Raw genomic sequence first — 14,139 nt, forward strand, 5'->3', positions numbered from 1 at the left:
GACACGGCTAAAGTAGTTGGTAAAAAATGTTCATCTAATTTAACTGCTTTCTTAGGGGTTGGGATGAAATCCGTTGTAACAGACCTTTTGAAGTAACCTGAATTGACTTGAGCATAATGGTTTATCTACATGTCACCTCAACCTTTTATAAACAAATACACTTAATGTATTGCGCTCCTATATTAATATAATAGCTAGTACTTTGGGAGTTAGAGCCCCCAAAGTTAACATTTAAACCTGCAATGGTTTAGTGCTTAACCGCTGTTCACTTTCTAATATTTTATGGTTGGTTTGTCACTTCCGGAATCACAGGATGTACGTCACTGCACGGTTGAGTTCATTGTTGTTACTTGAACCTCAGTTGTCACGTTAGCTGTTACAGTAAGGTAAGTTAAAACAGCTTGATTATTAATTTATGCTGGTAAATAATTTCGATTTAGTCCTAATGCTGATATTTCCAAAAATAATTTGCGTCTCATGCACGACAAAATGGGCTTGACGAGTAATCGATAAATTTGCTAAGCTAAGCGCTGTCGACATGTAAATCAATCCTGTCGGAATGGGAGTGTCACTGATAATGACTTAAGTATAACAGTGTTACTACATTTATTGACATTCATAGTTTAGGATGAGACACGTTGAATATGCGTTAGCCAGATCTGCAGTAACAATCCAGATCAACGTATGTGTCAGGACTGATGTTCACTGTAGTTCTTGATTGCAGAATGCTTTTGACAAAACGTGTATATAAAAGCATGGCAATTTTGTAAGCGTTATGGAAAATAGTAAATATGCGGTATACTACCTGTAACTTACTATGCTAGCCATACTTGGCCAACCATTTATAGATGGGTAGCATTCTGCAATTTGTTAATATGGAGATTGTTCAATTTAGACATTTAATAATTATTTTTTCATCATTTAAGTGTTGTCCTTTAAATAGTAAAGTGCCATTGTTGACGCAAAATACCAATTAATTATCCAGTGTTCCTAAAGGAATAGTTAAACTAGAATTATTTACTCAATCTCATGCCATTCAATATTTTTTAGAACAATATCTCTGCTCTGTAGGTCTATACAATACAAGTGAATAGTGGACAGTACTTTGAAGCTCCATAAAAGCATGTTAAGTCTGCAAAAATTAACCCATTAGATTCAAGGGGTTTAATCCATGTCTTCTGAAGCCATCTAATCAGTTTTGAATGAGAACAGACCAAAATATAACTAATTTTTCACTGTAAATCATGTCATCAGCAGTCTCCTTGGCAATCATGATTTTAAGCTCGATTATACTTCTGAGCACCATCTAGTGCTCTGTGAATGTGTCAAGCACTAGGAAGTGTAATCAATCTTGAAATCATGATTGACATGATTTACAGGGGAAAATTTGTTATATTTTGGTGTGTTCTCATTCAAAACCGATTAGATCGCTTCAGAAGACATGGATTAAACCCCTTGAGTCTAATGGGCAAAATGTAAAATTTGTTTTATGTTGGGCTGTTTTCACCCAAATTCGATTAGATTGCTTCAGAAGACATGGATTAAATCACTTGAGTAGAAGTGCTTTTTTGGTGCTTCAATGTTTTGTTTACCATTCACTTGCATTGTATGGACCAACAGAGCTTAGTTATTTTTTACCAAAAATCATACACATCTGGGATGCTATGAGGGTGAGTAAATGATGAGTATTCTCAATTTAACTATACTCAATCAACAGCATGAGGCATAACGTTGATTACCGCAAAACTAATTTCATCTCATCCCTCCTTTTCTTTAAAAAAATTTTTTTTTTAAAGAAAGGTTACAGTGAGGCACTTACAATGAAAGTAATTTGGGCCAATTTTTGGAAGATTAAAGGCAGAAATGTGAAGCTTATTATTTTATAAAAGGACCTATATTTATCTTTCTTGTGTAGCTATTATTTGACCTATAAAGTTATCTAAATTAAAGGTTTTACAGTCATTTGTCTGGTTTTTGTCCTTGCATCATCATGGCAACAAAGTTGTAAAATTGGGTAGAACTTGACAGAAAACGTTTGTAAGCAATTTTATCACACTAAGATCAGGTTAATACAGTCTTTTTACTGTACTTTTGAAATGGTTTATATTTTAACATTTACGGATTGGCCCCATTTACATCCATTGTAGCCCAGTATTCTCACTGTAACTGATTTCTTCTTTTCTTTTTTTTTTAAGAAAATTAGGGACAGGTTGAAATAAATTTTTGTTGTAATAAGCATTAAGCCACAAATGCTGTCGATTGAGCTTTAACTTGGATTGAACCTGGAATACTCCTTTTAAAAATCTAATCCATTATAACTTCTTGTCAGTTTATTTATTTAAATGTTTGAATATTTCTTTCTTTTAGAGTTGACCATGAGTCTGCCAGCTGCCCCACCTAGCTATGCTGAAGCTACAGCAGGAGATAAAGAACAAGGAGCTGGTAACTTCAGTTATGCCAGCCAGCCACCTCCGATACCACCCCCAACCATGCCCATGCACCCTAGCTGGGCTTATGTGCATCCCGGCCCTAGTGAGTGACATTAAATGGCAAATTAAAGTCTTCTCTTTTTGAACATTCTTAATAGTGGAAGGTCTGACTCTCACACCGTCTATTCTTTAAGGTCCAGGTTATTCCAATGCTTATGCTACAGACATGTCTTCACCCTTCTCTGATCCGAGTTCCAGCAGTAGCTTTGATGGCCTCAATGGAAGCAACTGGGAGGACAAGAATGTCCGCCGCATGTTTATTAGAAAGGTGAGAAGAATAGAGCTCTCTCTATTTTTTATTTTATCCAAGCATGTTTTGTGCTCACAAGCTTTTCAAGCATTTTTACTATACAGCTATGTATTTCTCATTTTCTGGTTTCTAATTACTGTGTACCAAAGCAAAATAAACATAACAATTGGTAAAATAAACATCTGCTTCTGGTTGTATTTCTAAGACATATATTTCTCCTGCAGGTCTTCTGTATCCTCATGGTTCAGCTCATGGTCACATTTAGTGTAGTGTCACTCTTCACATTTTGGTAAGTGAAACACTCATTACAATTCATTTGGAAGTGTCAAACAAACCCTGTGATTCTTTAATGCCACCCTAGAATTTATGTCCTGTCTTTCACTTCTACAGTGAGCCAGTCCGGAAGTTTGTACAATACAATCGTGTTTTCTATCTTACATCATAGTAAGTGATCACTACAATGCATTTTGTTATCTCTTGGACAGTTTTCTAGTCAACTGTTTTCATTGGCTTGTGAATGACACTGGCTTGTTTTGTACAGCATGACTTTCATGGGAACATACCTGATGCTTGTATGCAGCACAAATGCTCGGTAATTATCCTATTTATGACATATTTGCAACACGTTAGAGACTGCATAAAAGATGATTTCACAAAAAGTGTGGATCTTTGATAGCCATTCACACAGTGTATTTAGTTTTTATGTATTTGTTTAAATGCATTTGTTGTAAATGCTATTTGATATTTCTTTCATCTACAGACGAAGATACCCTACCAACATGATCCTCCTTGGCATTTTTGTAAGTAATGCTTCTTTATTGTGTCAGTAATTCACAAGTTAAATGACAGTAAATGTAAAAGCCAGGCTGTACTTGTACATAGCTCAGTGTGCATTTTATATTTTTAGATAAAGAAACAGGGGGAATAATCTTTCTTTATTTTCAGACCCTTGCAATGTCCTACATGGCTGGCATGCTTGCCAGGTAAAGCAAACATTTTATTCTCTTTCATACAAAAACAAAATAGTACACTCTTCGAGATAAACATTAATATGGAGGGTATTATTTGTAAAGAATAAGATGCTGCAATATTTAAGTAATCAGGTTTATATTAATTAGATTATTTTATATGATATTCATTTATTTATACTATTATTTTAGTTAATAAGAATTATTCTTTTGCAAATATCTGATAGTCTGGAGTCCTTTATTTTTATAAAAAAAAATTGTACAGCAATTAAAGAGAGAGTTCACTCAAAAATGAAAATTCTCTCATCATTTACTCACCCTCAGGCCATCCCAGATGTGTATGACTATCTTTCTTCTGTTGAACACAAATTAAGACTTTTTAGAAGAATATTTCTGCTATGTAGGTCCATACAATTCAAGTGAATGGGAACCACCATTTTTGAAACTCCAAAATGCACATAAAGGCAGCATTAAGGTAATCCATAAGATTCAAGTGGTTAAATCTATGACTTCAGAAGCAATATGATGGGTGTGGGTGAGAAACAGATCAATATTTTTGTCCTGTTTTACTATAAATGATCCTCCCTGCCCAGTAGGTGGCGATATGCACAAAGAATGTGAATCGCCAAAAACAAAAAATGTGAAAGTGAAAACAGAGATTTATAGTAAAAACAAATTACTTAAAAATTGAACTATTTCTCACCCACAATTATCATATCACTTCTGAAGATAAGGATTCAACCACTGGAGTTGTATGGATAACGTTTATGCTCTCTGTGATTTTTGGAGCCTCAAAATTTTGGTACCCATTTTCTTGCATTGTGAGGACCTACAGAGCAGAAATATTTTTCTAAAAATCTTTGTTTCTGGGATGGTCTGAGGTTGAGTAAATGATGAGAGAATTTTTGGGTGAACTATCCCTTAACTATGGTCAAACCATCACATGGTAATAAAAAACAATGTGTGCATCTGCTCCTAACTTGTACCCACTAGTACCCTTGTATATGGTCATTTGGCATAAATTCAACTGAACTATATTGAGCTGTTTGCTTAGAATTGTTGTTTTCTTGTATTTTTTCAATGTGGTGACCAAAAGAACTATAATTTTTCATTTAGCGATACAGCAAGCTACCTCTAACTGCACTACCAGTTACCATCCGCAAGTAGAGGCTTTTCTGGATCATATGCAGAACTATTTTAAGTTTTCTCTCTCTATCTACAGCTATCATAATACCAAAGTGGTAATGTTGAGTGTGGGTATCACTGCACTGGTGTGCTTGGCCATCACACTCTTCTGTTTCCAGTCCAGAGTAAGCTCATTTTGTGTTTCCTAAACTTCCTTCAAATGCTTCAATTATGGATAATTTTTAGAGCATTGCCTTCTGTAATTCAGATTGACTTCACCACCTGTCATGGATTACTTTTCTCGCTCATGATGGTGTTGATGATCACTGGGCTTCTGCTTTTCTTCACCGCACCATTTGGATATGTAAGCTGCTTGCAAACTCCAAAAATATATTTATGTATCCTAGAAAACATAACTTTGAAGCTTTTGTGCTGTGACGTAATCACTTAAAGACCCTATGAAATAACTCGATGGGCACAATTTTATGTCCTATGTTGACACATTTCCTGTTAAAAAAAGAAAATAGCTAGTAGGGGTTTTGTTATGTCACAGCCCTGATTTGCTACTTGCTAGGCGATTGCAGGTGGTATTTATTTTTAGTCCGTTTTCCCAAAAGAGAGAGCCTATAAATCTGCAATTAGTGTACTTTCATATAAATTGCCTCTAACACCCAGGGACACAAAAACTCTTAATTCATTGATCTTTAAATTTACTTAATAATAATGGCTCTATGGAAAACTCTATTCTGATTGATCAATAGCACCATCTAGCAGTCTGATATATCTGAGTAACAACCACACATTAAGGTGTATTAGACCGGTCATCCGGGTATTGCAAGTCATCAATCCTGCTTCTCGTATCACTATGTGATCGCTGCAGATAAAATAAAATAATTTCAGCTCAAATATTGTTTTATGTCTATTTATTTATTTGGCAAGTAGTCTTGTAATAAGTTGGATAATGTGGAGTCAGACGGTCATTTTTACAAAATAAACACCAATAGAACTCTGACATAAACCGGCGATGCATTTTAGCTGTTCAGCAATTTATTTCTTCTCACGTAATTACAAAATTTCAACATAAATCAATACTTTGTCCATTTATATATTTATTTGCTTAGTTTCCATATAATAAGCAGGATAATGTACAGTCAACCAGTTGATATTGCAAAATAAACCCCATCAGGGTGATGCTCTGCTTCGTGTCGGGGTCCTGATCACCCTGTCAGGGTTTATTTTGCAATTACTACCGGCTGACTGTGCATGATCCCTTACTTAACATTATGCAGTTAAAATATCTCCCTTTTTCTGTTTAGATACCCTGGTTGCATACTGCTTATGCTGGATTTGGTGCTCTAGTTTTCACTCTGGTGAGTACTCTTAACAAGGCAAGGTATCACAAATCCAATTTATGATTATGAGATGTTGCCATGTTTATGTTGTTTTTGTCATCCTTTAGTTTTTGGCATTTGATATGCAGCTGTTGATTGGTAACCGGCGGTACTCTTTGAATCCTGAGGAGCATGTGTTTGGAGCCATCTGCCTATACATGGATGTCGTCTACATATTCCTCTTTTTTCTTCAGCTCTTTGGGAGCCGTGAGTGAGGTGTTCGTATAGTGCCCCCTAAGGCCGGGCGCGAGTTCAGCCTTTGTCCTCTGTTACACACATACACAGACACACACACCCCTATCAATTACTCCAGGGTTTGGTGAGGAGTGAGCAGTCTTCCTTCATTCTGTGTGACAGTTGACGTTTGATGTGTGATGTTGTTTTTATTTCCCGGTCATGGTTAGGCAGCTATTTGCACATGTAAGATGCACCCTTGCTGCAAGCCAAACTGTCAATCAGATTATGTAAACACATGTTCTTTAGGGTAGACAATCACTGCACAAAGTCAGTGTGAGAAAGGTGATCATTTGAGAAAATAATTTTTCTCAGTTCAAGTGATTTAAACGGCCCTGAGTCATCTCCATATAAAAAATAGAATTCCAGCATACAATAAGGGGAAAAATATTAAATGTGTGTTTGGGTGTGATTTTGTGGGGACTATAGTGACAGTATGTGTCAATGGTATTATCCCTGCGTTTGCCCGTTGTATAGTTAATAAAAATCTTAAGCGTGACAGGCAGCTCTTTGCTGATGATCACTAAATGTATAACAGTGTCCTAGGTTTTCAATTAGTCAGTTTTCAGCAACATTGTTCAGTGAAATTATAGCTGATCCAGAGTGGTCTATATGTGAATCTTTGTTTTCCTTTTGTGCAATAACCTGCTCTTGACTAGAGTTCAGAGGGCAGCTGTACATTCAGGAACCTTGTTGCGGTCAGTAAATATTTTGTGCCTCATTTGAATGCTGTTTGAAAATGAGGTATCAGTGTTGTTGTATGCAGAGTTTCTTCATGGTTACTCTACATATGCAGTCAGATCTGTAAAATATATACTGTGTGCCAAATGTAACTCTGTCGTATGATGATGGCAGAGTTTTTGATTGTGGCACTTGATTTAACAAGTCAGTCGTGAGGTCTACAATGTAAGTCTACAAATTGCCTGACTTGTGTAAGCTGTGTAATGCTTGAGTGTTTTTGCTTATTTTCAAGACTCTTGATTGCTTAAAAAAAAATCTCCTTTGAGTAAAATGTTTTAGATACTGAATTAGCAGGCACTGGCTAATATGAAAAGAGATAACTTGCTAATAAAATCAGAATTTATCACATTCATAAGACACAAAAGAAGGTAGGTATCATGTGCTTCATACATGGGCTTATTTTTCATGGGTTCTAATATACAGTACATCTTTGTCTCTTAAGAACATATAGGTCTAGAGATTAACTTTTTCATTTGGAAAGGTTTTCCTTATATCTGAACTTAAGTTTTATTGCATTTTTTAGGTAATTTATGCTTTAACAACATTCCTCTTTGCTTGCATCTTTGTACTATTTCTGTAAATTAAACATTTATCTTCTAGACTGATACTTTATTTTGCCCAATGGGGAATAAGGGATTTGAGTAGAGCCTCATGATCCCATTATTTCTTTAAGGCATTGCTATCAGTGAAGATTAAGTGGCAGTTTAAAAAACACTGTAATATTTTTTCAAATTTACATTTTACATGTGCAACAATTGTTCATTTTATATATATATATATATATATATATATATATATATATATATATATATATATATATATATATAAAACATGTTAAAAGGCTCTATTGGCATTGAAAGCTCAGTTCAGAACATGTTTGGTTTTGATTTTATTTTTTTTCATAGGATTTACATTTTCAATAAGGTGATCTATGTCATTTTTGTGCAGTTATTATTGTTCATGTGCATATACTAAGTTTGAGTGACTTTTTGTTTGTGGATCACCCTATGCCTTTCCTCTGCGCACTTCTGTGTCTACAAAACTAATACCTATAATTACTGCATGATCTGTGGTACAGATACTCTTACATGGTGTCTCTCACTGTGTGCTAACCTAGAACAGTAAAAAAATTTCAACATGGTGGCCAGTGGGTAATAACGGGATATTGTGTGTTTTGTAACCTCATCTGTGCTTTAGTAAAATGAATAAACAGAACAGTGAATCAAAAGGTGTCTCTATCGATGTTGAATATCATATGGAAATATATACTGCATATCATTGTAAACCCTAATGCTCAAATTAATTGTATTGAGAAGGGAATTATTAATTACAAATTATTTCAAATAAATTTACCTTGATTAGTATTTACAACTTTTTTTGAGGTTATGAAACTGACACATTTTGAGTAACCAGAATTGTTTTATTGTTTTGAGTTTAAAGAACTTTAAATTTACAGAAATTTTAATTGTCCAATTGAACTTAAAGACGTTGAGTAGCCTCTCAACCTAATGTTGCACTGAGAGCGTAGATGCAGATACTATTGTCATGCAGCTCTGTAGAGTTCAACAGTTGGTGAAACTACAAATTACTTCAAAAAGCTTTGGTTTGAGATGTTGGCTATTGGGCATTCCTCGTTCATTTTATTCAAGCTTTCCTTAATCTATTTGTGTGGGGACAACTTGAATATTTTTCATTTGGTTAATTGAAACTAGGCAGGAGATGTCTTATTCCTAGCATGCTTTACGTGCCATGACAGAGTGAGTACATGTTAAAAGTAATGTCTTTGCGCAAGATGAATCTAAAAGTGTTTAATATATTGTGTTATTTAGTTATGTTGAAATTTTGGGGGTTACGATTTGGTGGTAGTGGAGCTTGAGTTTAGGTTGAGGACAGGTAGGGAGACCGGGGAGTGTTGTAACACTGGGTTAGTTGTAACATGGACAGTTTGACCAATCAGAAAAGAGCTGCGGTGATGTCATCAATATCGTAGACTCCCATTTCCATTTCGAGCTCACATGAGAAGTGGCATGTCTTTGCATTCATGCTAACTTCAAACCTACATACCCTAAACAGTTAGCTATGTAATGGCTGGTTGTTGTGGGGATTGTTGTAACAGTTCATAAAATATGTTACAACTATACCCTTTTGATAAAGGCAGTCACTAACTGCAAATGAAATGGGATAGAGCTCATTTCTTTCCCACCCAACTGTTCTCATAAGCTACTGGCCCTTGATCGTAGTGTCTATGGTCCATTCAAGGAGTTGATCAACACAGCCAGTGATGCATGGATGAGAATCAATCCTGCTAAAACAATGACAGTCTATGACATCCCAAGCCTGGTCGAGACTGCATTCCCCAATGCTGCTACGCCAAAAAACATACAAGATGGTTTTAGATGTACAGGCATTTGGCCTTTCAATCCAGACATTTTTGAGGAGTGTGACTATGCACCATCACAGGTCACAGATCACCCTGAACCACCTGCCTCCCTGGTCTCCACCTCAGTTTAGCCAGCCCAAGCCTCCACCTCAGCTTAGCCAGCCCAAGAGTCCACCTCAGTTTAGCCAGCCCAAGCGTCCACCTCAGTTTAGCCAGCCCAAGCCTCCACCTCAGTTTAGCCAGCCCAAGCGTCCACCTCAGTTTAGCCAGCCCAAGCCTCCACCTCAGCTTAGCCAGCCCAAGCGTCCACCTCAGTTTAGCCAGCCCAAGCCTCCACCTCAGCTTAGCCAGCCCAAGTGTCCACCTCAGTTTAGCCAGCCCAAGCCTCCACCTCAGCTTAGCCAGCCCAAGCCTCTTTTCCAGTTGACCAGGCAGGTCAAGCCTTTTCTCAGACTCAGCCGGACCTCTCAACTCAAGCTGCTCAAAAAGGTTTCTCCATCCATTTCCCAAAGCAGGACCATTGAAGACTGCCAGTGGAAAGAGAAAGATGAAATCAGAAATCCTGACAGGCAACTTGAAGAGGAAGCAAGGAAGAGGACCATTAAAAAAGTATTAAAAAAAAAAGAATAACCCTGCCATCTGGAAAGGGGCAAAAGAAGAAAGCAGAAAGAAGAAGAAAGAATAAATATGGGTGTGTAAACTCAGTTCTGGGCCCGCAAAGCCTGCACTTCAGGGGCAGCAGTCTACATTTGCCACAATTGTGACAGTGATTGAACCTGTGACACATGCACATTCAGGAATACAGTCCACACACACACACACACACACACACACACACTCAAACACACAGAAATATTTTTCTGGTAATGTAAAATTTTGAAAAATTAAGTGTTTTTGTAACTTTAAATTGTTCATCTAATTTAATACAATGTCTTCTTTATTCTTCAATAAAGTTCTTGTATAAATTGTATAGTGTGGATCTTATTTTAACAAATTACCTCTCATTGTTACATCCATCCCCAGCTAGTGTTACAACTCACCCCAGTTGTGGGGTGGGTTGTAACAACGGAACTCTTTGTATTTGACACTAACTCACATCATCTGTGATTGTGTAGTAGATTTCCAAGAGAGTTATATTTGTAGAAGTCAGATATGGATAGTATGTATCAAAATTTGAGAGACCTAGCACAAACAACCACTGAGTTACTGACCCTCATACAAAAGGTGTTACTTTCTCATTGAGAAATTGCTGTGCTAATCTATATAGTGGTTCAAATTAGCATGCTTGCATTCACTGTACTAGCTAGTTTATATGTTGTAATTGAGTTGTTTGCTTAATTAAATTACGTTCCTTCTCTACTTTAAGTATTTAATTTGAGATTACATGGTAATTTTAAATTCAGCCAAATAGTTACATTTAAAGTTAATTACCATCAAAATGTATGCGTTAGCTTGCTCAATATTTCAAGTCAAGACCAATTAACAAACATCTGTGATTCAAAATCTGATATAACCTATTAACAAATTTTTTTTTATTCTAACTTTTAATTGTTTACAGTATACATAATACATTTAATGCAAAATGCAAACACCACAGAATCAAATCAATATATTATTTTAAAATGTATAGAATAGAATACAGTATAACGAGCAGAATCAGAGATAATTCAGCAGAGACGGGACACTTCTATTAAAACGAATGGGAGAAATTGGTGCACCCAACGGTCAACGGAAGTAGAAAGGAAGTCCCGCCTTATGGTTAAAAGAGCCAATCATATTTTATCTGTAGACATCTGTCAATCAACTCTAGAACGCGCAAGCGCATTAGATATATAAACCGGGAAAATTGCGTTTTTAGCGTAATATGATGTAAATAATCACAATTTGCGAGTCCAGTATTGCCAGATTTTACTGCTGATTTGAACATTTTTATTTTATCATAATCTTGGCCAACCCTTTTTGAGGTTTTGGTCTTTTCCCATTCAATTAGATAGGAGCTGCACGAGAGTGGACTGACTTGCTAGACAACATTTGTTAGACTATAACTCAAGGTACAAAGAAATAAATGCGCAATTATAAGAAGAGAGAAAAAAAACAAGAATAATAAAAATAGACTATGGTGTATCAATAAAGTAAAATAATAACTATAAATATTCATTATCTTTCGATTTACTAACGTTATAAAAATCAAACCACATTAAGCATCACCAAAAAATAGACAGTACCAAAAATATATTAGTCATAGTAGATGAAAAGAGAGCAAGAAATCACCATATATATATTTCCAGATCAGATGGATATCTCCAAATCTAATTAAATTAGATTCATGTGGAAAACATACAAAAAAAAATTCAATAATAAAGATTATATTAAATGAATTTCTTTCTGAAGATTTGGTTGTTTATTTAAAGGAATAGTTCACCCAAATTGAAAATTCTCTCATTATTTACTCCTCCTCAGGCCATCCAAGATGTGTATGAATTTTTTCTTCTTCTGCTGAACACAAAGATTTTTAGAAAAATATGTCAGTTCTTTAGGTTCATACAATGCAAGTGAATGGTGACCAAAACTTTGAAGCTCCAAAAAGCACAAAGGCAGCTTAAATTAATCTATAAGACTTCAGTGGTAAAATCGATTTTGAGTAATAACAGATCAAAATGTAACTCCTTTTTCACTACAAATTTTGACATTAGCAGTCTTCTTGGCGATCATGATTTCAAACTCGATTACACTTCTTAGTGGCAGCTGGTGTTCTACGCATGCATCAAGCACTAGAAAGTCTAGCTTGAAATCATGATCATGCCTATAGAAGGAGTTATGTTTTCATATTTTCTCACCCAAAATGTTTGGATCACATCCAAAGACATGAATTTAACCACTGGAGTCATACACTGCCTTTATGTGCTTTTTGGAGCTTCAAAGTTTTGGTCACCATTCACTTAAAATTTATGGACCTACAGAGCTGAGATATTCTTCTAGAAATTTTTGTTTGTGTTCTGCAGAAGACAGGAAGTCATATGCATCTTGGACGGCATGAAGGTGAGTAAATGATGACATAATTTTCATCTTTGTGTGAACTATTAATTAAGTTCTTTGCATTAAAATGTGTGCGTATTGGCCAAATTATATTCAGAGTGATTTTAATAAAGCCTGACAGTTACTCAACCTCCTCCATAGTACAGCATGATGATTGGTGAACTGGATGCAGCCAATGTTTTCTTACACAAAGCTGTTCGACTGGCAAATCAGATGCACAATAATGATGCCATCAAATACACATACAGCCTGGTATGCTTTTTTTCCCCCAGATATTGTCCTCAATTTCAGTGCAGCCCAATTCTGTTTTGTTTGGAGTTCTTCTTGCCAAATAAATTATTACTAAAGCCCCATTAAATTTATTGGGCATAAAATGAGTTTAATGTTTCTCTATCTCCACTGATGGTGAATCTTGCGTTTGTTCAAGGTCAGCTGGATAATGCGAGTAAGGATGAGGGTGCTCTTCCCTCTGCCCTACTCCAATGACTCACTACTCTACTTTAGCATGTACATCTGGAATAAATGTGAGCATGTGACTCTTATTCTTGTCCCCTGTTGCAGGCTGAGAAGCTGTTAAAAGCAGCCATGAGTTTCATGTTGTCTTTTTTATCGATTCCTTTTTTTAAACAGTGATTGACAGTTTATCTGATAGACCCCACAAAACAATGAGAAAAGGTCAGCCTCTGTATGTTTTGTTTCCTCTTTTATCTCTGTATATGTGCCTCACAAAACAAGTGAGTTCTGGTCCTCAGCTGAAAGAGTGAAGTAGGCGAGGAAAACATTGAGTCAGTTGACCTGTTGACCTCTCCAGTGTTCAGTAACTCAAACTGTTCACTTCCTGGAAAGAGTTAGCGGAGCATGGCTTCCAGTTCTGCACTGAGTCTTTAGAGGCCAAGATTGATAAACAGAAGGACATTCCACCAGAAAGCATGTCAGGTATCACACCAACATACAACACTCATACTGGTGCACTTTTTACTATGCCACATTGAAATACATTGTGTTATATTTGTAGTATTAGTATCCATATTATACTGAATTTTTGTGGCTTTTCTGACTAGAGGTGGAGTGTAAAGACACCATGTTGCTACTGGGTCTTAGTCTTGATGCAAGGGCACGTTATTTGGCATCTAATCAGCATTTCACATGGGACTGCAGGCATACCCTGCAGATCTGCCAGGAGGAGCAAGGAGAGTCCCACCCACAGGTAATGAAGTTACATTCTGTTTGTGAATTTAAACTAATGGCTAATGAAATAAATAAACATTACATTACAATCAATTCTGTAATCTGTTTCAGAGTCTGGTTCTTATGAGTGACCTGGCTACCGTGTTAGACCTGCAAGGGAAACATGACGAGTCACTAGCTTATGTGAAGTAGGCTGTTGAGCTTGGACAGGCTTCAGGTCATCCTGATCAGCATGTGCTGTTAGGAAATATGGCAGGAATTCTGATGCACAAAGGTTCAACTGCACCCCTGATGCACAAAGGTTCAACTGCACCCCTAATTTACAGTAATATTTACA

The 14,139-nt window shown here is 36.2% G+C and overlaps 1 protein-coding gene across 1 annotated transcript; it reads left to right on the forward strand.

The window, feature by feature from the left end:
* Positions 1-314: 314 nt before the first annotated feature.
* On the forward strand, positions 315-7,957 carry faim2a (Fas apoptotic inhibitory molecule 2a). Its single transcript, XM_052128574.1, has 12 exons — positions 315-386; positions 2,368-2,532; positions 2,624-2,757; positions 2,964-3,028; positions 3,130-3,183; positions 3,281-3,331; positions 3,500-3,539; positions 3,685-3,722; positions 4,930-5,017; positions 5,101-5,196; positions 6,149-6,202; positions 6,292-7,957. Exons 2-12 carry the CDS (start codon positions 2,376-2,378, stop codon positions 6,436-6,438), a joined length of 924 nt encoding a protein of 307 aa, XP_051984534.1. The 5' UTR covers positions 315-386; positions 2,368-2,375; the 3' UTR covers positions 6,439-7,957.
* Positions 7,958-14,139: the final 6,182 nt, after the last annotated feature.

The sequence above is a fragment of the Xyrauchen texanus genome, chromosome 6 (assembly GCF_025860055.1).
Source record: "Xyrauchen texanus isolate HMW12.3.18 chromosome 6, RBS_HiC_50CHRs, whole genome shotgun sequence".
In the NCBI taxonomy this organism is placed as follows: Eukaryota; Metazoa; Chordata; class Actinopteri; order Cypriniformes; family Catostomidae; genus Xyrauchen; species Xyrauchen texanus.

Bases quoted from the DNA above. Each gene is read 5' to 3' on its own strand.
- faim2a (XM_052128574.1), top strand. From the start codon at position 2,376: ATGAGTCTGCCAGCTGCCCCACCTAGCTATGCTGAAGCTACAGCAGGA. The intron at 2,533-2,623 runs GTGAGTGACATT...CTATTCTTTAAG, and splicing joins TTATGTGCATCCCGGCCCTA to GTCCAGGTTATTCCAATGCT. The intron at 2,758-2,963 runs GTGAGAAGAATA...TTTCTCCTGCAG, and splicing joins GCCGCATGTTTATTAGAAAG to GTCTTCTGTATCCTCATGGT.